The following is a 24,475-nucleotide window of genomic DNA, read 5'->3' as shown; positions in this document are numbered from 1 at the left end:
AATCACATTTTGTTTTATATTGTCCCTTGTATGATGAACTGAGAACTCCAATATTTACTGAAATGTCTGTTAAAAACCCAGAAATGTTCTGGTGATCTGATGATGATAGAATGGACTGGTTGTTTAACTTTAATGTCTTTAAATTTGCTAAATATGTACTTGAAGCCTGGAAAAGGCGTCAGGATGGTTTATATGTTTAATTGCTCTAATGTTATCTGGTTTACATTTGCTATTATTTGTTCCTTTTTTTTTGGTGTCTTGTAAGCCCACTTGGGCTGGGCATTTCTGGTGCATGACACGTTAATAAAAAAATAAATAAAATAAAAAATTAAGTGGCCTTTGTTTTCTACTATGATTAAACAGTTAGTGATGAAAGAAAAAGGTGATATAAAATATATTATATTAAAAGATATTAGTAGTTCTGAGAGGACCAGGGATTCACTGACAGATAAAACAAGTGGGACATTTTGTGTGTGTGTGTGTGTCTTCTACCTTGTGGTTGTCTATGAGGTTGAGAACCAGGTCTATGTCTCCATGTACCGGCTGGTCCTCAGCAAGCTGAGGTTCCACTCTGTAAAGCCAGTCAATGAGAGCCTGGAGAGCATCTGTAAACTGGCCGGAGAACAGCAGGGCCTCCTCAAGCTTATTTTGCCTGCAGAGGAGCAAATATCATTGACACTGAATGAAGAGGTCCTCAGAGATTTGAAAACAGGAACAAACATGGGAATATGTATCCTTACCTCTCTATTGACTTGCCACAGACAGTGTCCCACTTGTCCCTCAGTTCGCTCAGCATGTCGTCCAGCTTCTGCTTATCATCCTGAAGAGAGGTCTTGTCTTTCAGGGCCCTCCCTGTTCGAACGGTGGTGTCATACACTGAGTGTTTGCTTCCCAGAGCTTTTTGGAACTCCTGCATATGAGAAATATTGTTATCAGAAATCTCCTCATATTTACCGACCATCTGCAAGAAGAAAACTACCATATTTTCTTAATATAAGTTTAGTAGACTGCTGTAAGTTTATATCATTGGATGTACAGGGTTACAGTGAACCTTCTGGAGGGATTTTATTCCTACTGTTGGCATGTCAGATAGTATCCTTATCTGCGTGTGTTTAGTGATCAAGAAGACAATTCTATGAGGGAAACAAACACACCACAAATAAAATTTTTTTAAAATAAATTAAAAAACAGGTAAAAAACTCAAGAGCCACTACTTTACAGAGATTAAAAGTATCCAAAAGCAAGGTCACCCCTAATACATTTGGCCCATCTAAGGATTATGATAGGATTAGTACAATCTCTCCACACAACACTGCAGAGACAACAAGAGGGGAGTGGATAGCCTGTGATGCAAGCAAAAGCACAACTAATGCATTCTGCATACTGTAATTCTTAATAGGTTTCACTTTTGCCTGCTTCCACCCTCTATTCATTACAAGTAAAGGCACAAATATGGTCCATTAAATGGCTGTTTCACAGTCCACATTTCTGAAAAATGGTCTGGATGCAGCCATTGTTGAACTCTGCTGTACATAGTTTAAACTTTTATTCTCTCTCCAGTAAGCTGTGATAAGTCAATGCACCATCACCTTGTGCTGAGAGAGCTGCGTCTTGATCTTGTCTGGATCGTTGGCAATTTCCACCTCCGAGTCCAGACTCTTCTCAGACTCTTCCAACCATTCCATCAGTTTACTCCAAGATTCATGGAACTAATGAAGGATAAAGAAATAAACACAGTGTAGAGTGTTTTAAAAAAAGGTATGATTTCACTTGATTTATCACCCGTTCCTGTTTAACATTCATATGATTAAGTTTAGAGGCTCACAGGAATGAAAATGCGCTAATAGGCTGCAAACAGAACATGAAACAGGCTTAATATATTTCCAGAGCTCTCCAGTGATAACAGTGGTGAAAAATGCATGCTTAACTGACTTACTAAAATATGGACACATGCAGTACCTGTTTTGCCCTCTTCCTGGCATCATCCAGCAGACGACCTCGCTCAACGGACCGCTGCACCAGCTTCTCCCAGCGGCTTTGCACGCTGAGCAGCAGGTTCTTGATCAGCACCACATCCTGTTTCTGGCTGAAATACTTCAAATGTGTGCCAGTCTTGTCCAGTTCAATGATGTGATCCCTGTGGGAGTTCACCTCCGTCACGAACATCTGCATGCACGAACAGGAGAGGTGTGAGTCAGATCAAAAGGCAACATCAGCGATCATCAGCAGAGGTAATGTAATTCATGTGATTAATGTGCTAATGAGCTTTTGAATGACAAACAGTTGGATGCATTAAGTTGTTGTTGGCCTGATGGCAAGCTGGATGGTGAGATATTAAACCACCATGTGTACATGATATGTATATTTATAATTTTTCACTTAATGAAGAAATTAGACACAGTCGTAGCAGCTGAATACAAGAAAACGCTGAATGAACTTAAACTGCTTTTTTCTAATCATGCACAAAAATATAAATAAAAAGGCACATTTCTTGTCATGAGCACTGTCTGCCCTCCTTTCGGTACAAACATTACCTTATGCTCATCAATCTGAAACATGATGGTCTCCAGTATGAGGGAAGCAGGGGAAACCATGTTGAGCGTCTGCTCCGCTTGGGTTAACCAGTTAATGAAGTCCTGCAGAGAGTTGTGGAAATCTGTGGCCAGTGTCAAGGCTTCTTCTAGTTTCCCCTGTGGACACGAAACATCATCAAGTTCAATGTTTAGTGGTGAAAATAATCCTGATTTCTTTTTCTCTCTGCACTATATGACTGTACTGTTTCTACACTTTAATTGGAAAAAGAAAACAGAGTGCTATTATAACCTGTATCATATGATGAAAACAAACCACTCGGTTGCTACAACACGAGATAAAGAAGGAAAAAAAACAATTACACTTCTCTTGTGCCAAACATGACCTCTGTTTAAACAGAGGAAGTTAACATCTCTGGAGAGGCTGATGGTGAAGCAGAAATGGAATGATGAGCTTTTAATTGAATGAAAGAAACAGCCATGGTAGCTCCATCGCTGAAAAACATCCGTTTGTCAAAGCCAGTGATTGAGGCTCATCACGACATTACTAATATAATGAGAGTTATGGTTTATAATATGTTTCCATTCATATATTATTGGGATCCTTGCAATTATAATTATTATAATTGAAATTATAATATAATTGTGAATACTTTCTATTATTAGAATACTGCTTTCTACTTGAAAGACTAGAGAAGTGTCACATTGCAGAGTGTTTGACCAGCAGCTGCAACTGTGCAGCTTTAAGATTCACCAGACATTGAAATTCTGGGAACAGAACCAAAGTAAATAGGAAGCAAAATGTTACAGCAAACCTCCAAGCAACAAGAATGAGGAGCTCCATATCTGGAGTGAAAATGGCAAGGAATAGAGGAGGTATCTTTCCATCATGTTAAAATGATGTTTATTTATTGTAAGTGACAAAAGTGAGAACATATTGTTCTTAAGGACAGTAAATAGATTTTAAAGTGGCTTAGATTTATGATTAGTTCTGTTATGTATTTTATGGACAAGCCAACTGTTCACAATTGCAACCTAAGAGACAAGTTTTCCCTGCTGACTCAGACAGCAACTGGCCTACTGTGATCTACAGTGTAACCACATCCTGTGTGTCCATGCCAGCACTCTGTCTTTACACCATTCATTATCAGCACTGGGATTAGAGGCTTACACGTATGGAGTCATGGCTCAAGTGTATGTCAGCGACCTCTCACAGGCACCTAAGACTGAGTCATGAACCCTAGAGCAGTGAAAGCCATTCAGTGTACGTTTACCAACTCCATACCTTTCTTTCAGCGACCTTCGCCTGTACTGTTTCCCATTTCTCCTTCAGGTTGGTAAGGTCCTGCTCTGTGTTGCTGTCAGGACCCTCAGGCATCAAGATGAGCACCTGCTGACCCTTGTTCATCAGCTCCTGATACAGCTCCTCCTTCACCTCGAAGGCAGAACACAACTCCTGCAAGAAAACAGACACAGTGATGTTGAGGAGAGTGATGCTCCTGTCAGAAAGTTAAAACAACTCGACTTTAGTTTTTCTGTAACATTTTTCAGTGTCTGCAGTAGAATTTGTCATTGGATGGTCCAAATCCGGTCCAAAAATGGAGAAAGAATGATGGTAGTGACGCAGGCTAAGACTTAAGACATGTTCCAACAAACGTTTAAACAGTATAATGTTGCTAAAAACTAAATGGTAAAAGTTATTGCTTTTAAGTAATCCCTCTGTTTTTGGTTCCATAAAAATGTCACTACCGGTGCTGCTTCAAGGAAAGCCTGCTGTGAAAGTGCCTTCACTTTCTCCATTAGAGAAAGGGAAAACAAAAGAGAAAAACATTCCTAAATTCATTATAGTCAGACATGGCTGAATCAATTTGAAAGACTTTCAAGGCTTTTTGTCATCTTCTGCAGGGGGATGCAAGTAGTGTATTTTGCAGTGTCATTTAATTTTCATGCTTGAGATAAAACACAGAAAAGACATAGTGGTCTCCTTACAAGGCTGCCATCTGTATGCAGCCTTTCATATTGTTAAACACGTACCAGATGGGCGTTAAGCTGCTCCCGGGCCGTGTCTGGTAAGCCTCCCACAGCCTTTGATGCCAACAGCTGACGTTCTGTGTCTTTCAGCCATTGCTGCATATCTTCTATCTCACCATGGAAACCTTGGGCCTACAACACAATACAACCTGAGTCAGGACAAAAGGTGTCACACATACTCATTGTTAAGAACCTATGGCTCAGAGAGAGGATGTCTGAGTTATTAATTCCTTGGATGTATTTAGCTACCAAAACTGGCTATCTGAGATATTCAATGGTATACATTAAAATGCCAGAAATGTAATAAATGATTTATTGAATTTATTGTTTATTTTCTTTTCGTGTCACCATTTGAATTTATCATTACATTTACTGGGTACCACGAATGAATAATTATCTTGTGTAGGATTGTAGGATTGGATTATTTGGCACCCAGCAATCAAACAAAACAAAAAAAAATGGCACTGTTCTTTACTTAAAAAAATTCCTGACTCTCATACATTCAACTGCGACAGTTAATGTGTTTGAAGAAACTTTTTTGAATAAAAATCTAAATCCAGGAGATGATTTTTATGCTCCTTAAATCCCCCTAACATCAAAGGACCCCCTTAAATGTCAAAGTTATGAACAGAAAACTCCACAAGATGCAAAAGGAATGAGGAGGGGAGAGAGAAAGAACTTCATTACTGACATAACATACCTGAATCAGAGCGCTTTCCAGCTGTTGCTTCCTCTGCGCTGCCTTCTCCTGGATGGCTTTCCACCGCTGGTTCAGGTTTTCCAGTTTGCTCTGCAGAGCTGAGGCTTCCTCTCCAGCGCTGGATTCCACCAGTTCATTACCTGCTTTGTTCACAGTCTCAACTGTCGTTTTATGAGCCAGCACATCAATTTGGAGAACCTGAAGAGATGATAACGACAGAAAAGTTGAAATGGGTGGATAGATCTAAATCATAAAAGACAAAACCAATTCTGTGTATATGTTCTAGAAAACTAATAAAACAGAAAACATTCCTAACTGTTTTAAATTGTTATACACTGATCAATACTTAAAATTGACTAATTATATTATTGTATAGTATTATTGTATTGTTGATATTATATTGTAATAAAGGATACAACAAGGGAGGATAAATCTGCTCTGTGTTTGTTTTATTTTCATGGATTAAAATTAAATGTAAAATGTGGTCAACTGCTTGTTTGGAATTAGCATGAAAGGAAACAACAACACTGTGGTGAGTAAAGGTTTGTCGTACATTGTGTTTGGCGAGTTCTATCTCGATGGCTTTAGGGTCTCCTCCAGTCTTCCTCTGCTCATTGAGCAGCTCCTCAGTGTGGCTCATCCATGCCAGCAGTTCATCCAATGCGTGCTGGAACTGGCCCAGAGCCAGGAGGCCTCCCTCCAGTTTGTGCTGGATTAATGGCAGATTAAACCATTAGAAACTGCAGAGAATGAAATCACTTGACATGCACACAGCACAACATGTCCACCAGCCTTTTTGAGTCTCTGTTGATGTATTTGTTTTACTTTTTTTTTTCCCCCTTCAAATTAGAAATTAACTACAGTGGTGGGTTTCAAGTGGCATTCAATTATAATGAATTATAACAATGTCTATAATGCATTATAAAATGATAATATAATGTATTACAACTATATAAAATAATACGCTATGATCCTCGCAAAATAAAGTCAGTGAGTGACCAGCATTTATGAGGTATTAAGATACATGACCTTATAAGTTATTAAAAAACAAGCTTTATAATCTATTATGCTTATTATTAGAAAAAATTATGCATATTTATGTATTTAGAGCTTGTAACTATAATTATACAGTGTCATAAGCTGATTATAATGCATTTAAAATATGTTTAGAATGCATTATAGATAATGGGTGTCATAAAAAGTGTTACTGGGTTATTATCATAGACTGTATATAAGATTATTAGGTTATTATATATTGTATTTAAATAGCATGTGATGTATGTGTGTGAATATTTGTGAATATATTTTTTCCAAATGTAAATGAGTCTAAAGCAACTTAAAAAAAAAAGGACATTGGCATCCATGGAGGAAAGTGCTATTAAGTTGAACTTCATAACAAACTATCAGTATATTCTTATTGTGAATACTTTCTAATTTTTGGGTAAAACTTTCCCTCTTTGTGTCTTCCCTGTCTGACCTGTCGGCTGATGATCTTTTCATCCAGGTTGTTCCACAGCATCTTGAGCTCAGACATGGGCTCCTGAATGGCGCAACGATCGGCATCCTCCGTCACCTTCTTCAGCAGGAGGCCTGCCTGGTGGTTCAGACGCTCCATCTCGATCTGGAGCTGGTATGACTCTCCTTTGTACTCCTAACACACCAGTACATACAGTAATACACCCCATCAGTCACTACAAATACAAAGTCATACAGACAATATATTCCACCCTACAAGCTATGTCTTTTCAGCACAATATTTGTCTTGTTGTACATCAAAGCAACTTTGACTACTCTGTGAAGCTATTTTTATAGAGCTTTTGTATGCCTAGGGCAGTTTCTCCACTAAGTACTCATTGTAAACACAGCTGTTATTTGACACTGTAGATACAGCAGGAAAAGCAGATGAATAATTCAGAGCAGAAGTTAATTCTCATGTTTTCAGTGTTTGGCCTAATAACATTCTGCTGCTGTGTGTAAGATGTGTTACGTTTATACAGAAATAAAAACAAGACAGTACCTTGAGTTCGACAATCTGCTGCTTGACAGTTTCCAGGTCTGTACCTACAGGTGACATTGAATCCAGTTTGCCCTCCAGAATATCCACCCAGTCAAACATACCCTGCATACAAGGTGGGGGAAACCATTGTTACTGGGACAAAACCAGGTATAGTGAACAGGGAGTCATGTTTCACATTTCACTGTCACGTTATGAGCTAAATCTTCCAAGTGGTCTGTAGTAAATCCAAGGATTATCAAAAGTGATTTTTAAAATTCAAACCGCTATTTAGATTAGCTTTACACACATGATTAAAAGTTGGATCTAAATAAAGCAAAGTACTGTGGCTGGTGTTTATTGTTTCAAAATGAAATGGGCTCTCGTAAAATGTTGCATCACTTCAGTCACTGCAAAAAAAGGCACTCTAATCTGTGTTTAATTGCAGGGCCTTAAAAATGTGCCTGTCTCAGTTAACAAGTGTATTGTCCTATAACTCATACGTTAAAACAAGTAAATGAACAACTATAATTTTAAGCTTCATCATGATATGATATATCTATATCTATAATACTATAATAGCATCTTATTGTGTCTTTGTTTTTAGATGATTATTTCACCTGCAGGCCGTCTTGGAACTGCACAGCAGCCTGCATGGCTTCTTCCAGTCTCTCTACCCTCTCCTTCCACGTCTTATTGAGATTTTCCCACGCTGAGTTCACCTGGAAAGGTAACAGGAGTCCCTCTCAATGAGTCACATGCAGCATAAACACTCAGAAGTATTCAACTAGTAAAATCTTTGCAAAGGACCACATGAAGAAGAGTCTTCATGAGGATGATTTTTAATATAATCTGTTACCTCATCAAGGCTTTTCTTTATCACAGGTTTATCAGGTTCTCCACAGGCAGTCATGAGCTCCTCTCCTTGGTTTCGAACTGTGTCAAGCTCCTCCTGAAGCCCATCAATCTCCTCTTTAAAACTCTGCAGAGATAAAAAGCAGTTTTAAACATGCAAAACGCTCACAGTCAGGCTCATTTCTCCATTAGCTGGATGATCGCTTCGTCTTTGGCATCTATCGGACCTCCACAAACTCTTGCTGCTGTTTGACCACTGAAGGATCGACTCCAGGCTCCTCCAGCTCCCTCAGCAGATCCTGGCTGTCTTTGATGGTGGCGATCAGAGCGCAGTGGTCGCACCAGAACTTGTCGGCCAGGTCCATCACATCCAGCAGCTTGGCCTCCCGCTCCTCCAGCAAGGCCTGGATGTCGTTCCAGAGGAAAACCATCTGGTCCATTTTGTCTTGGACAGCTTGTGGGGAAAAGAGGAGTGACAGTTATTATGAATACACAATAAGTCAAACACACCTGTCACACACTAACATTGATGGGTTTAATGGGAAGACATTTGTTCTATTTCTTTTGATTCTTACTTTATTATATAACAAAGGAAAGGAAATGAAATGACATTAAACAAATAAGACGATACAATATGTACTATACCTTTGGCAGATATGTCCTTGTCTGCACCTTCAGATCGTGCAATCATCTCTTCGCCTCGCTGCCTCAGCATCTCGTAAGAAGGTTGCAGCTTTTCTAAGTCCACAGTAACGGATTTATTTTCAGTAATCTGCTCCTTGATCTTGTCCACTTCAACTGAGATGGAAGGAGGCTGGTGAAGGCGCTCGGCAATCCGCTCCAGTGATTCCAGCATCGGGTCAATTTTATCATGGAACTGGTGGGAAATGAGAAAAGGAAATATATCTTTGTATTTATATATATTAATATGTTTGCAGAAAGCTGGAAAATATTTGGCTCAACTCAAAGAATCCCAGATAGGACACAATCCTATCAAATAAATCTGTGAAATACAATCTGAGGGATAACCTCTCTTAAACAGATTTCTGTATGCAAAACAGAGCTGAAACCATTTGTTGAATAATCTATTAGTTGATCGACTGAAAATCATCTTAGCATTTGCAAGTCAGTTAGTAACTAACTTACTAACTAAATAACTATGTTAGTTATTTCTAGCCTCTTCAATGTGAAGATTTGCTGCGTTTCTCCAATTTATATCATACTAAATTTTATAGGAAAAAACAATTAATTGATAATAACAATTCTCATTAGTTGCCTTAGTTATCCTGAATTAATTAAGTTAAATTTTTTTTAAAGATGCAGAAATGTTTAATTTTATTGGACAAGTTTAGTTTATAGGAAATGTTGTTTTTTTTTTAAAATGTAAAACTAAACTAAAATATTATCCTGGATGGACAAGGCACTGTCAACAAAAACTGTTAAAAATTGTCAAGATAAACAAAATCTTTTTTTGGTAAAACAACTGTTGGTCACCTGAGTGGATTTGGAGATGGCTTCATCCAGTGTTGCAGCTCTCTCCTTGACATCAGCCTTCAGTTGGGTGTAAAGCTGGTCAGCAACTGTGTACTTCTCTCTGATGGGCACTCCCTCCACTGGGCTCAGTTCCAGTAACTGAGGCCCGGTCTTATTCATCTTGTCAATGTGTGGCTTGTGCTCAGCAATCAGCTCTCGCATTTGCTGTAAAGGACAGGACATATTCAGTTTTTCATGAGTTGCTGCCAAAGCTTTTGAATAAAGGTGTCGAACCGAGCGTCTGCTCCTGTTGGCTTCTTACCCGTAGCTCCTCCTGCTGCTGTCTGAGTGTCTCATACTCAATGGCAGGTGGGGGCAGCTGGCTGAAGGTGTTTAAGATTTCTTGAAGCCATGGTGACAACTCTTCATAGGTCTCCCAGAACTGGCTTGCCAGAGACTGGGCGCGCTCCAGCTGCAGACAGCGTTCTGAGTTCAGTTGACTGACGACACCATACTTCTCCAAGAGAGTCTGGGTCTTGGCCTGATAGAAAACCAAGAAGATATTTTTACTTAAGGGATGACAACCAAATACGGCCAACCCTTAAATCTGAAATCCATCTTTTTTCACCTTCACAACTTCTTTTTCTTCTGGGTTTTTGATGTTCATGATGGCCTTTCCTGTTTTCACGATTTCGTCCACAGCATCTTTGTGCCTCATGATGTCCATAGAGAAGATCTGGAAAATCAGTAGTGAGATTGGCTGGATGTTACAAAACAAAGCACTGTATTTACTGTACTATGGGCCTGATTTTCTAAGATCCCAAATAAAGGGTACTAAATTGTGTGTGCAGTGCAATAGATTGCGGGTGATCTACTAAGAATAACTGCTCAAATGACAACAGGTGCAGACAGCAGTATTTAAATGAGGATTTTGTGTGTGTCTTAATGGAGAGTTTGGACAAGCAGAAAGCCCACAAGCGCGAAATGAAATTTGATCCCATGGAATTAAAGATTCTAGTGGAAGAGGTTAACAAACATATTGAGTAAGAGCAGAAAAAATATTACCAGAAAAAAACGCTATATGGGAGAGTATTTGTGACAACGTCAATGCTGTTAGTGAAACCAGAAATATTCCACTCCAAAAATATTAACATGGGTGGAAAAAATACGTCCTGTGCGTATTCAGTCATTGTGCCTCCTTCTCCTCCCCTCCACAGTAACAGAAGTCATATGTGCGCAGTGCACAGCCAGTTAATACCTGCCCTTTGTATTATTATATTGTCAGCAAAATGACCTTCAAATTTGGTAAATCTCAATGCGTGTGCTACATTAACATATTTGTATTGTCTCCTCCCTGTATTTTTGCACACTGGGGTTAAAACGCCCCATATTGCATATTCATTATGTCAAACTTACTAAATGGACAGCAGTTATTATCGTGCACATTTGAAAGACGCAAGCCTCAGTCCGCCGCATTAGTAGATCAGCTTGCACATTTTTTTGCGGGTGATGTCAAGTTTGCACATGTTTTTACACACGCAAACCTTTAGTAAATATGGCCCCTTGTGTTTAGATGGAAGCCTGTGTGTATATATACACATACTGTACTGTATGACGAGCTAACCTTCTGTGCTTGGAGTTGGGCTGTGGTTTGATCCTGCTCCAGCCTGATCTCGCCCACCGACAGCAACTTCCTCTCAGCATCAGTCAGCCAAGCCAGTTCAGTATCTGCAGCTTGTTCAAACTGGAAACAGACAAAAACACTCAGTCACTGATGTTTTCCATTCTTGAAAACCTAGTTTAGTTTAGTTTGATTCATGCAGAATAATTTCTAATTAGAAAATACTTCCATTTAAGTAGAGAAAGGGATACATAACAAAACAGAGAAAAGCCAAATGAAAAAAAGCTGTTTATTCATTTCTAGCTCACCTGCTGTGACTTGAGTATGTTGGCGTTGATCTGGTCGACCTGCTGGGTGATAGAGTCACAGACGGCTCTGTACCGCTCATTATCCTCTGTCACTAGCTTGTCCAGACCCTCACGAGCATGCCAGGGGATCAGATCAAGGAGAGAACTGCTGACCTCATTCAGCTTGTCAATCGCAGGTTTTTGATCTTTGGTCTCCTTCAACAAGGCCTGGACAAGATTGGTATGACACACAAAAAGCACACATTTCAGCATGATGGATGTGGATCACTGTATGTTACATGTAGGACTGGTGAGGCAACACATATAGTACTCGTACCTTCTGCTTGTTTTGTGCATGAATGAGCTGGTCCCCGAGTGGCTCCTGATCAGCAAATGCATGAATCTCAGCTTCTGCTTTCTCTAGCCAGGATCTCAAGTCCTCGTGGGAATGCTGTAGCTTTGAGGAGAGACTCAAAACCTGCTCCAGTGTCTTCAAAACGTTGTTACTCATAGAATTGATCTCAGCATACTTTGTTTTTATTCCATCCAGTTTGCCTTGGATAACAACCACCTCATCACCTACAAACAGAGAAAGAATGTTGATATTTTAAATATAGGTAGTCTTATTTCTGCTTTAGAATAGCAAGTATAGCATGTTGCTAACATGGCTGTAAATACAGACCAAGAACACGTGTAATAAACAGATAAGCTAGCATCTTGTATATATCTGCCAGTGATGAGACATGTTTCATCTTCAGAAGACAAAAACTGTGTTTGAGATTGTACATTTTTGCACAATATAAACTTGGAACATGCCAAATGAGAGAAAATGCAAGTTTCTAAACTGATTTTAACAAATGCCACATTTTTGTGCCCAATTATGAATCCTTTGACAAGGAAATAGTTTGCCGCATTCTGAAAATTAGATTTCAGCAAATTTTGTCATTTGCCTACTTTTAAACTGCTCACTAAATAAGAGCTGGACATCTTATGATGTGTATTACAGAGCCAGAATTGTTTGCTGAGAATCTACTTTGTGCTTTGATAAGAAGGTCATAAAGTCAGACGTGCCTGTTGTTTGCTTCAGTAGCTCCATCCCGTTAGCGATGGCTTGGTCAACATTCTTCTTCCTCAGCTCAATATCACTTTGTAGAGTCTGTAAAGGAAAAACACCACCTTAGAAAGTCACAGAAAAAAACTTTCCACTGTAGACAAAGCATGGCACATACAGTATATCACTAAAACCAACTGAAACATGATTGATGCAACTTAAATGGAAGGACAACATAATGATGGGCCTGAGGAGGAGTGTGTACCCGTTGTTCTGCCAGCTGATTTTCAAGAACGTCTATTTTGTAGTCCTCCACGGACACTTCATCCAGCTGCGTGTGCGCCTCGTTGAGCCAGTTCATGAGAGCCACTTCATCCTCTCCAAACAGCTGGGCATTCACACGAGCTTGCTGCAGCATCTCAGCTTTCCTCCTGCAGCGCTCCTGGAGCTCAATGTAACTGGCCTGGGTGGCATCCAGCTTGGACTGGACAAAGTCCTTATTGTCCACTGAGCTCACAGTTTTGAGCATCTGACCCAAACTGACAACCTGAAGCAGGTCTTTACTGTGATTCATAATCTCCTCCTCTAAGGCCTGACCACGGGGGATGGAAAACGAACCAAGGAAAAATGACAAACAGAAAACACAAACATAAAACAAAAGTATGAAAATGAAACTTAATGAAAAACGGAATGGGAAATAATGAAAAGCAAAAACTGAAAATCACAAACAGGATGAATAAAACTGAACTCAGCTGAATGTAACTCATGAAAAGATCTGAACGCATATGGTAATGATGTAAGACGATGGATTTTACCTTATGTTGAGAGATCTGATCTTCCAGCTTACATATCTCTGTGCCGATTGGTTCGGAGTGGGACAGGTGTTTCTCTGTGGCGGTGAGCCACTCGCTTAGGGGCTCCAGGGTCTCATGGAACTGCTGAGTGACCACTAAAATGCTCTCTAGTTGCTTGTGCCTGACACATTTATGAAAATAACAGAGACATAAGAGATGTGGGTTAGGAATACAGTATAGTCATCCCCTTTTAATCAACAGACTGATAAGCAAGTTTAATTCAGAATATATTTCAAAATATCTCTGTTATTTTGCAACATGTATTGGATACAAAGACAGCTTTACAGCTCCAGTACTGCTATATTTTCATCATGAAGTGTCATAACTTTGCAGTAGGAGAATCTCCAACTGTCCAATCAGTTAGACTTTCATCTCCTCGCTGTGCACGATGGACTGAGCAACTTTGAACGAATAGTTTGACATTTTAGGAAATGTGCTTATTTACTTTCTTGCCAATAGTTAGATGATAATTTTGACATCCTTCTCATATATGTATGAAGTCAGCTGGCAGCAGACTGGAAACAAAGTTAACATAATCTGCCTATCCAACACCTCTAAAACTCACAAATTAACAAATGATACTGTATCTGAGTCATTTAATCCAGTGCTTTCACATCAAGGACCCCTAAACTGGCACACATTAGACCACACACCCCTGTTGGATAAGATTTTGTCCCAGGGTCCCACATCTGATCAGATTTTTGCTTTTAGATATTTTATTACAGAAATTGTATGAAACTCATAACCAAAATAGTCTGCATTCTGTTATTGTGTTACTTGTAGATGGAAATATAGTGGAAAATAAAACTACTTTTTTTACTGGGGGCTCCTTGGAAAGTTCACAAGGACCTCCCCTGACCCCACTTTGAGAACCACTGGTGTTTGTGGTAAGCTAAGCAAACCAGCTGCTGGCTTTAGCTTTACATTTATTGTACAGATGTTAGAGTGGCATCAATCTTTTTATCTCCGTATGAATAAGTGCAATCCCAAAATGTCAAAGTATTCCTTTAAGCTTAAGTAGGTGGAAAGTAGTGAAATTGAAATATTAATTAGGTACTTTAGATCTTTGGCAAACTTTTCAATAGCAACATTAACACACACTAAAGCATTGCATTTAGAAGGGTGTTTAACATTACAGTGTTTATACAGACCTGTTTTCAGCCTTCTTGAGCAGAGTGTCCCACCTCTGCCCCAGGCATTCGATCTCTTTTGCAACCTTCTCCTTATCCACAGACTCTGCCAGTTCTGCAACCTTTCCTCCCTCTTTTTTTATCAGCTCCACCGTCGGCTTACGGTCATCCAGCAGTCTCTGTAAGAGCTGTCAGAGGCAAACAACTTATTAGGCGCCTTTAAAGTGCTCTCACTGCAAGCACTGCTTGGTGGTGAAAAACAGTAAATCTAACAGCCACAAATTAAATACCCATTAAACTCAAAGCTTTGTGTACCACATTCATGTTTAACAATGGGTGTCAATTAAATAAGATGAATGGCAGAGTTATAAGGTCGTGTGGAGTTAGTAGTGTTGAAGTGGAAAGACAAAAATAGAATTGCTGGTGTGTTTTACGCATGTGTTTATGTCTTTGTACCACATGATAAGGCATACTTTCTGCTCTTGTATCTGCGCCTTGACAACTTTGAACTCTGCAGAGGGGGGTTTTTGATTGGCCATGAGCTCCTCCGTGTCAGTCAACCAGCTGAGCAGTGACTCCAGAGCATCCTGGAACCTCCCACAATGCAACAGGGCTTCGTGCAGCTGGGCTGAACGCTCAGCAATCTGCAAACCACATGGTAAATATAGATGTCACCTGTTTTAAAGCCAACTTCAAACTCAACTCAAATGATAATATAGCAAACAGTAAGAACGAATGACTCATCTTACTGCTACTCACTCTTTGTATTTTTACTAATGAGCTCTATTCAAAAGTAAACATCAACCAGTTGGACCAGTCGTATATGACAAATAACCTTTTTATTGAGGGTATTCCACTTTGTGTTGACGTTCTCCAGGTCATCCTCCAGCTTCTTAGTGTTGGTACCTTTGGCAGCATTTTGGATCAGGCCCTGGCCTAGGGAGCTGATGTCCTGAAGCTGCGTCTGCAATGGATCAATCTCCTCTTTCTGGAAAGCCTACAATCAACAAATCAAAACAAATATTTTATAAGTGCTCAAATTACAATATCTTCAGTCTTATTTGAATTCTGCAAGTTGTAAATGATGGTTAAGATAAATCTAAATTTAAGGGTTATTGTTCCTACTGTAAAAGAAATTCATGATTTGTTTACAATTAGTTGAATTACAACAACTCTCCCTGTCATGATTGTGTAATCTAAAAATAATTTTTTCCATAGATCTATATTTCAAAAATGATGCCAGGAAGTTACGCTTTCTGAGAATTAATTGTCACGACATCACCTCAGGTTTAGTGTTTATATACAGCTGACATAAATACCTCGCTAACCTGTCAGCATCTTTTTTCTAAGAGCAAAGCACATCTAACAATTAAACACAGCTGTACATCTTCACACAGGCAAACTTCCAACCAGGCTAGTGAGTAAAACCTAATTCATTCATGTAATAAGATATTTAAAGAAAACACTAAGCCGGCAGTCAGGAAAAACTTTTTCCAAAAAAGCGTATCATCTAGTGAAACATGTGCTCCAACAACTAATGAGTAAAAATGTAGAAATAAAGGAAGAGGCTATTTTTGGGCACCTGTGGGGAGAAATAACCCAAAGGGTCCATTTCAGGACATGTAGTGATAGCGTTCAGAAAGGCCTCTATCTCTCCTGCATGCTGGAATGCCTGTAAATTTTTAGGTAGACAGGCCTCCACCGACTGCAGAAACTCCTCCAGCTCCTCCATGTTGTATTTGGACGCTCCTTGTTGCACAGTACATGGTTTTGTGTGCTGGCGGCACTCTATGGGTAGAGTTACAGAGTTTCCGTATGTCTCAGGCTGTGTCACCACCACACTAACCAACTCACAGTCCTCCTGAGATGACACATCCTCTAACAGCTCAGCAGTGGACAGCTCATCATAGTCTGTTAAAGTCCTAGAACGCCATCCAGAGCTCTCGTTTTGAGTCCTCGTGGCTGACCCTGAAGATGACCTGCCTGTGGAGTATTTGTATTCTCCGTTGCTCAGGGTATCCTTTCCATTTAGATCCACCACACCAGACTGTGCCTGTCTCCGCTCCTGGACTAGGCTGCTACTGTGGTAAAGAGACCGGTTATCCCGAGCAGGTGAGAAAGGAAACTCCTCCTGCCCTGAGCTAAGAGATCGCCCTGTTTTCAGGTCTCCAGACATATGCATTGCCTCTGAAGATGAGAGACTTCTTGTACCGGGGCCTCCTCTCTTGTGGGATCGATGAGCGTGACGCTCCCTCTCCACAGTGGGGCTGTACAGACCTGAATCCTCCTCAGACGTCAGTGAGCTGGTCATACTCTGTCCTCTCCTGCCATTGATCAACCCTGGCCTGTCCGTGCTGCCGGAGCACAAAGTTCCACTGCGGCTGGCATACTCGCCAAGATTTGTGGGGGCAAAAGTCCGCCATGAGCGTCGATGATGAGGATGCTCCCTCTTCTCTCCTCCCTGCAGACGTGACTTAGGCAGCACTGCATCGGTCGCTCTGATAATGTTTCCATTGAGTTTCAGTCCATCAAAGACCGCACGCTCATCCCGCATGGCAGGTTTCCGGGTTTGGAACTCAAATGAACTGGAAGCAGAGAGAACCCCGTTTCCACATAGGCTGCTGAAGTCTAATGTGCGGTGTGTGTAGGGAAGGGTGCCTGTGAAGTGCCGGGAAGAAAGGCTGCCTTTAGAGCCCGAGTCTATCTGCTCGTTGAGCCTGACGGTGTCATAAATGGATCTCTGGGGCACATAGCAGTCATCAATGTTCAGGTCCTCCTCCTCCCCCTTCCCTACACAGGAAGGGTTTTGTCTGAGGCAATCTGGTCTGCTCAGCGGTTTCCCCATGCTAAAACAATTGTCTCTACTTACTACAAAGAAAAGACTACGATTGTAGTGAAATGCTTTGAGGTATATGTTGCTTTAGTGCATGCTAATTACTGAAAATTTTTAAAAAAAAATTGTGAGCCATTTATACAAAGAGCAACTGTGTGCAAAATAACAGCTTTTCTCTTCCTTTTATATGAGAAGATAAACAAATACTGAAAATGTTTCACTTACGCAAAAATTAAATCTCTAAAAGCTCCTGAAGATTTTCTCTTATATATATTATAGTGCACAATTATCAACTTACATAAAAAATGTAAGGCTTAAGAAATTCAAATATGTCAAACAATATTAAAAAAATCCTAAAGAAATTTTAGGACTGTCTAGCAGCTTCAAAGTCAGAATCAGGAATGACAATCCAGTCTTTCAATACACCTATCCCAACAATATTCCTCCAGGCTCTTCTCCGTGCATTTCCAAAACTTAATCACATTTCCTCTGGTCCAAAGTGCTTCTTTTTCCCTGAAATCCTTGCAGCATCCATGCGAGCTAAAGGACAATGTTCAGTGCAAAGTAGTGAGATATCCACAGACAAATCCGGCAGGCTCCGCAAAAACTGTGGGCAGCTCAGAAGAGAGCTGGTACTCCTGGATAAACAAAATAGCCTACCCTTTCTCTCTCATTGCTTCCCTCGCAATGACAGACACCCTCCTGGCAGAAGGTTTCATGCCCCGCCCCCGCTCATTATTCAGACAACATCTGCCACAACTCCATTTGTGCTTAGAGCCGCTCCGGCACATGTTGATTGGTAGACACATGACCCCCCCCTCCACCTCCCCGCCTTCTTATTCCCCCCTATGTCTGCATGGCCCATATGACTTCACTTCTAAGCCATCTTCTGCATCCTGACACGATCACTCACTTTTCCTCTTTTTTCTTTCTTTCAGTGACTGAGGGAACAGGGAGGAGAAGTAGTATGTACTACTTTACAAAAAAAAACCTAGACCAGCAGGCAGCAGCAGCTCCCACTCTGATGACATCACACTGTGCAGAAATAGATACATATTTCTCTTTTTTTTCCCTTTTTGTCCTCCGTTTTCTTCCTGTGGATGGTTGCTGTGGACCCTGCAGATATTCTTAATTACTGTGGAATGCTGCGGGAGGCATAGGTCGCAGGTAATTTAACACCGACAGCTCTGCCAAGTGCATGAAGGGGCTTTTTATGTCTAGTGACCGGAGTAGGAGAAGAAAGACGAATAGAGGAGATAATGAAAGGAATTTATTTTTGTTTCCTAGATTTTCTACACCGCAGTAGTTCTGTAAGGAGCTGCACAATCCCAACTTCTTTGTACAGTTTTGCATGCATGAGAGGAGACGGAAAGAGGATGTTGGCAGAGATAAATAAGCAGTTAAGATCTGGTTGGATTTAAATAAAGGATGTTCAGCCACTGAAACCCATATACTTTTTAAATATTCTGGCTTTTGAATGAATTTCCAGGTCCTTTTGCCTGCACTGTCCCATTTCTGATTCTTTTTCAATTTAAACTAAAAATCAAACTCAAATCAGACAGAGGGAAGAACTTCTTCCTGAATCTTCACCAGTGATTAATAATATTTTTTTATTTTCTTTTACATTTTGCTACAATTTACATTTCTGATTTTGTGACTTTTAATAAAATGAAGCAAAAACTTCAAAATATCCCAAAGCCCTATTCAACATATTTAGGTTGCTTGCTTTGTCTTAGCAACAGTCCAAAATGCAAAAAACAAGATAAAAAAAAAAAGCTAAAACCAGAGAATTTGGGGCTTTTTTGCTTAAATTATTAATTGATTATGATATTTTCTACAGATCCACAAATTGTTATTATTACATTTTTCATTACATTTTTAATAGATAATATTTGTTAAAATTTTAACAACACAAAAGGCTGACTCTATTGTATTTACTATAAACAATGTGAAGTCACATAATTAACTGTTCTGAAACAGCATTCAACTGCTATTTAATGGGGCTTTTATATCACTGCCAGAAGTATAGTGTGAGAAGAGTCTTAAGTATCATTTGCAAACTGGTCTTCTGGTATTAAGGCTCATTTGAGGACTGCTTTAACATTTAAGATGTAAGCCTACATTGGACACAAAGACTAAAAAACCTTTGATGAATTAAACACTCAACATAATCGCCTTACAGCAAAACAATGTGAACTCCTTTACCTGCAATAGCAAAAAGCTTACAGGAGTTTCATGTTTCACTTTAAGACGAGCATATTTTTGTTATATGGCAGTGAGTAAGGAACACTATGTGGTCAAAGTGACACTATTTTACCAACCAGCAGGTTAAGTTTGGTATGATTCATAAGGTAGAAATTCCATTTTGACTTGCAAAGAGGCACTGATGTAATGTCTGAACAGAGAAAAGACACCCACGCCAACCCCCAGTGGTGCTGAGTCATTGAGCTGGCCTTTAAGGTACACGTAAAAATATATATGCACAAAGACTTACTTCCTCAGTCAAGCTTCCACAAATCTCATGTGAAAAACAAGTGCAAACGCACAAAGTCAGGCGTGTCTCTTTCAAAACTTGACCTAAAATGGTAACAGCACATGAAAGAGACGAACCCAAGCGCTTGTCTTTTTCTGTTTATTTCTTTCTCACCGGCTGCCAATAAAGTCCACTTACCTACAGTCAAGTATGACACAATCATGTAATGTTTCCTTGGCATTAAAACTGCTGCAACTAAATAAAGAAACAACTCAAGTTCCAACACCACTTTGCTGTTTTTGACTATCCTTCCCATGATGAAGTATTGGCTCGCATTAATACAAAGGGGATTTTCCACCAGCAGCTGAGGCCGTGTATGCCCTCTAAACCCAGAGTGGTGACAAGACAAAGAAGGGGGGGGGGGGGGGGGGGGGGGGCATGCGCCATGACAACGCTGCTCAGCAACAATTTCAATCAATCCCTTTTTACTTTAATAGTAACCCTTCAAGGTCTTTAGACTAAACTCCAAACAAAATACTAACACCCCCTAATCACGCCACACCAGATATATTAAACCATGTAACTCAACTGGAGGTTTGAGTTGAGGTTCACATGAGTGCAACACCCCCTTAATTGAAAAAAAATAAATAAATCCCTTGACCTACATCTTCAGACAGATCTGTGTCGCCTGCCTATACACATCTGTTTACATTGTGTTACTGTGATACTGTCTAATACCATAGATGAAGAAGTGTTTCAGAATTTCACCTCTTAATATGGGTTAATCCTCTTTTGGAAAAACTCTAAAAGAAGCTTTTAAAATATTTTGAATCTGTCTGTAAATCTTGCTAATGGCTATCTCTTATTTTATCTCTCACTGATACCAGTAAAGTCCTCTATGATTTTATAGACAGTATGGAGAAGCAGATGAATTGAAAGCAGACCCTTTGGACAATTAGGAAGCTGTTCAGCATGTAAATAGTACTACAAATGTGGTTACCTGCACGAAATCTGCATGTTTAGCTGATATATTCTTAATACAATGAAGGAATCATAGTTTTCAGAATTACTATCAATCAATTATAAGCAATATAATGTACTACTAGTGCTATAACATTATAAAATGCATAAAGAAGCTATATAGGCAGTGTTATTTAAACCATCAGGCTGCATTTTGCGTGTTTAATGATATATAATCACCATGAACGAATAAAAAAAGAAATGGTAGGCTAAATAATGCAGTATACAACATTTGAATCCTTCTCACACTGCATTTAGCATTGCCTGACTTCATCTTTGAAAAAGCCATACAGTAATTTACCAAATACTGCAGGGTTTGAGGCCATTTGAGAGCTCACAAACCATCACTTCACTAACTGGTATCTGAGTCAGAAAAGGCAAATTAACACTGACCTACTCTAAGCATAGAGTTAAAGATAATGCCAGGCTTTGAAGGTTCAAAAGTGCCCAAATGTTAATGTTAAGACATCAGGATGCAGGCCCAGCTCCATCGTTGGAAGCATTGAATCAAGCAACGCCCTGCTGGCGACCACCTGGCTATGACGGTCCTTCCCTCTTGCACCATCACTGCATATGGGCCGCAGCTCTTTTGTTAACACCAGATGCCCGAATGAACCGGCAGTCCCCAGAGGATTACCACGTTTGTTGCAAGTGTGTTCAGTGAAGAGCCTGCTGGTAATCTCTCCTCTACTGCAAGATTTTTGTGGAAATGATTTGTGATATTTTAGAAACATTTTGGAGACCTTAAATAAAACCTAGGATAGATTACAGCTTTTAGGTTGTTCATAATAACAAAAAGATGAAAAAGACTTAAAGATCAAATGTATGTGTATGTTGCACATGTTCGACTATCTAATCTTAGCCATTTGTTTCAATTGTGCTATGCTGTACTGTATATGAACAAACTGAAGAGGAAAGTGGTAAATACTGCATCTGTGCACATTCTGCCAAAGCAGACATTATTGTGAAGAAATATTAAACAAATATCTGAGAATTCTACAGTCCTAACTACAATCATCTGCTAATTATTTTAAATTTGTTTTGTCTGTAACGTTTCACAATTTAGCATTTATAGAAAGCATACAAGCATTTCATTAATTGTTTATACATACTACATTGTAGTTGCTAGCAGAAATAAATGTTCACTGATGTATTTATCGACATCTTCAACTTCACCTGTGGTTACCCAGAAGTGGAGGCTGGTGTAAAACCAGATAATAAATGAGAACATAGTAAAACAAAGTTGTAATAATATAAAATATGCCCACTTCAAATCATAGGACAAATTATAATTGTGAGAAATATTACACATTAATTAATACTTAAAATTTGATTTTGATTTTGTTCTTATATCTGCTTATAACTAAATTATTTATTAAAACAATTTATAAACCTTTTAATAATGTACTGCTTACTAAAAGTCAAGTGTTACCATTGTCTCAGTTTAAAAAGGGACAACAGTATCACGAAGTTAAATGAAAATATAATTCAGGCAAAAGCTGGAAAAACAAGGTTAGCATAGCGAATCTACACACTACCCTAGTACAAAAGACAAACATCAAATATTCACCTTATTTCCAAAGATATGATGCGTGCTGCAGCTTCAAAAAATGTGGTTTAAATGAGTTTAAGAACTAAAATTGTGCCAAAGAGATCCTGATCACAGTTTCATTACTGATGTAGCAGAGAAATTAAACAAGACTCACTGTTTGAAGAAGACACAGTCCATTTGGAACAACAGCATTAGTTTCACCACTGTAGCAATGCAAACTGATCCCCTCAGAGCACAAAACAAACGTGCAATACCACATATAGCAAGCCAGCAACTTAGGACTAATGTTCAATGTCTTCTACAGTGATTTCAAATATACTCAATCATTAATCTTAATCACTTTCTCATTGTTTAACCTGATGAATGAAAATACAGTTATATGAAGTTCTGTATTTGGGCCTATAAAACAAAATAAATGTTACCTTAAAGGCCTCCAGTTGTTGATTGATGACGTCTGTCTCCATGCCGACGGCCTCCTGGGATGCCTCCTTTTCCACAGCTCCGCTAAGTTTATCTTCCACTTGGTGAAGTTTACCATACAGCTCCTCTAGTTTGGTGAGAGTGCTCTGCACCTGCGTCTCCTTGCCTTTAGCTCTGTCCATCAATTTGCCACACTGCTTACTGAGAGTATCCAGATCTCTCTTCAGGCCTAGCAGGTCAGGTGAAGATTCAGTCTCTAGCATCTTCTTGCAGCTGTCCCCAGCGTTGGCTGTGTTGGCCATCAGCTCTTGTAGCTTTGTAAGAAAGCTCCCAATGTTGTCCTGCTGCTCCTTAAGAACAGCCAAGTTAAGAGCCACTGGAGCCATGCTGTCCAACTCATCATCCAGATCTGTGAATCTGCTGAACATCTCACGGATGTTGTTTTGGAACTGCCCAATACCCTGCAGTTTACCCTCCAGGACTTGGCATGTCTTCTCTAGTTTGTCGTTGAGGGTACTGTAGTCTGTCTCTATGCTGTCAGCTTGCAGTAAGAGGTCTGTGACTCCATCAGCGTCTGGAACGTCTACTACAAGGTCCTTAGCTAAGTTCTTCAAGTGTTCGACTTGGTTCTGCACTCCCGCCATACTCTTATGTTGGGCTTTCATGTTGGTTAAGTTCTTATTGCTGTGTGCCTGCACTCCTTGTGATTCATATGCATCCACCTGCTTCTTAGCCCCCTCTAGCTGACCCTTTGCCTCTTTGTAGGCATCGTTAAATTCCTTAATTGTATGTGAGATCTTCTCCAGGGATTCCCTTTTGCTCTGCAGACCCTCCTCAACATTTTCCACTCTTTTGCCAATGCTATCCTTCTCCTCTTTTATATCTTCAGTGTCAATATTGGCCACCTCCAAAAGGCTATCTGCAGCTGTGTTGAGCTGCTCCATCATCCCCCTGTGCTTGTCAATATCTTTCTGAAGAGCTTTCACCTGAGAAATTGAGCTCTCCACAGCAGCAGGATCAACAGTTAGTTTGACTCGGTCTTCACTGGCTTCACACTCCTGAATCCAGGTGTTGAGCTTCTCTGCATGCTCCTGATACTTCTGAGATCTCTGCAGAGCAGTCTGAAGTTTGTCAGCCTGTTCCACTGAGTTCTTCTTCACCTCCTGCCAGTTAGATGAGAGGGTAGTGAGCTGCCCCTGTAGTGCCAGCTTTTCTGCACCATCAGTGTTCTGCAGAAGCATCTCCCCTTCCCCGATGATTGTGTTATAAGCCTCCTCATGCTCACTAAGAGCCTTCTGGAGTTTGCTGTGCTCCTCCAGGGTTTGTTGCAGGACCTCCACTTTGGCAGATATGTGTTGAGGCTTAGACTGGTCCTGGAGATTTTCACCCAGCCATGACTGGAAGTCTTTGGAGGTCTGATGGAACTGCTGAGAGCTGGCAAAGGTGGAGCTCAGCTGCTCGATCTGTTTTGCTACAATAATAGAAACAAAATAAAGTGAGTTATATGCTGTAACTTTAATTATGTTAAAAGTGGAGCTAAAAGTTGCAGATGACTTTTTATATCATTCTACATTTCAGATGTAATTTAGTCTCAAAGCAGTTTTTCTACATGCTAAATAAAGAATTGTTGTAAAGATTTTGAACATTCATC

General features: G+C 39.9%; 1 protein-coding gene across 1 annotated transcript in view; it reads right to left on the bottom strand.

Annotated features, from left to right (window-relative positions):
* Positions 1 to 24,475, bottom strand: part of dst (dystonin) — a 108,786-nt gene that overhangs the window by 12,372 nt on the left and 71,939 nt on the right. Inside the window, exons 55-82 of the mRNA XM_062430776.1 lie at positions 22,827 to 24,295; positions 15,362 to 15,523; positions 15,000 to 15,170; positions 14,548 to 14,714; positions 13,358 to 13,517; positions 12,808 to 13,134; positions 12,563 to 12,647; positions 11,829 to 12,070; positions 11,513 to 11,719; positions 11,208 to 11,327; positions 10,212 to 10,319; positions 9,906 to 10,124; positions 9,605 to 9,808; positions 8,756 to 8,987; positions 8,338 to 8,564; positions 8,115 to 8,237; positions 7,876 to 7,977; positions 7,280 to 7,381; positions 6,740 to 6,913; positions 5,816 to 5,971; positions 5,263 to 5,460; positions 4,566 to 4,694; positions 3,817 to 3,987; positions 2,535 to 2,690; positions 1,960 to 2,166; positions 1,590 to 1,709; positions 741 to 910; positions 493 to 652 (exon numbers count right to left, since the gene is read on the bottom strand). Coding sequence (XP_062286760.1) covers positions 493 to 652; positions 741 to 910; positions 1,590 to 1,709; positions 1,960 to 2,166; positions 2,535 to 2,690; positions 3,817 to 3,987; positions 4,566 to 4,694; positions 5,263 to 5,460; positions 5,816 to 5,971; positions 6,740 to 6,913; positions 7,280 to 7,381; positions 7,876 to 7,977; positions 8,115 to 8,237; positions 8,338 to 8,564; positions 8,756 to 8,987; positions 9,605 to 9,808; positions 9,906 to 10,124; positions 10,212 to 10,319; positions 11,208 to 11,327; positions 11,513 to 11,719; positions 11,829 to 12,070; positions 12,563 to 12,647; positions 12,808 to 13,134; positions 13,358 to 13,517; positions 14,548 to 14,714; positions 15,000 to 15,170; positions 15,362 to 15,523; positions 22,827 to 24,295 — 6,068 coding nt within the window. The remainder of the gene's footprint in view (positions 1 to 492; positions 653 to 740; positions 911 to 1,589; positions 1,710 to 1,959; positions 2,167 to 2,534; positions 2,691 to 3,816; positions 3,988 to 4,565; positions 4,695 to 5,262; positions 5,461 to 5,815; positions 5,972 to 6,739; positions 6,914 to 7,279; positions 7,382 to 7,875; positions 7,978 to 8,114; positions 8,238 to 8,337; positions 8,565 to 8,755; positions 8,988 to 9,604; positions 9,809 to 9,905; positions 10,125 to 10,211; positions 10,320 to 11,207; positions 11,328 to 11,512; positions 11,720 to 11,828; positions 12,071 to 12,562; positions 12,648 to 12,807; positions 13,135 to 13,357; positions 13,518 to 14,547; positions 14,715 to 14,999; positions 15,171 to 15,361; positions 15,524 to 22,826; positions 24,296 to 24,475) is intronic.

The sequence above is a fragment of the Scomber scombrus genome, chromosome 12 (assembly GCF_963691925.1).
Source record: "Scomber scombrus chromosome 12, fScoSco1.1, whole genome shotgun sequence".
In the NCBI taxonomy this organism is placed as follows: Eukaryota; Metazoa; Chordata; class Actinopteri; order Scombriformes; family Scombridae; genus Scomber; species Scomber scombrus.
Note: the sequence above shows the minus strand (reverse complement) of the source record. Positions and strands in the feature narration are given on the sequence as shown.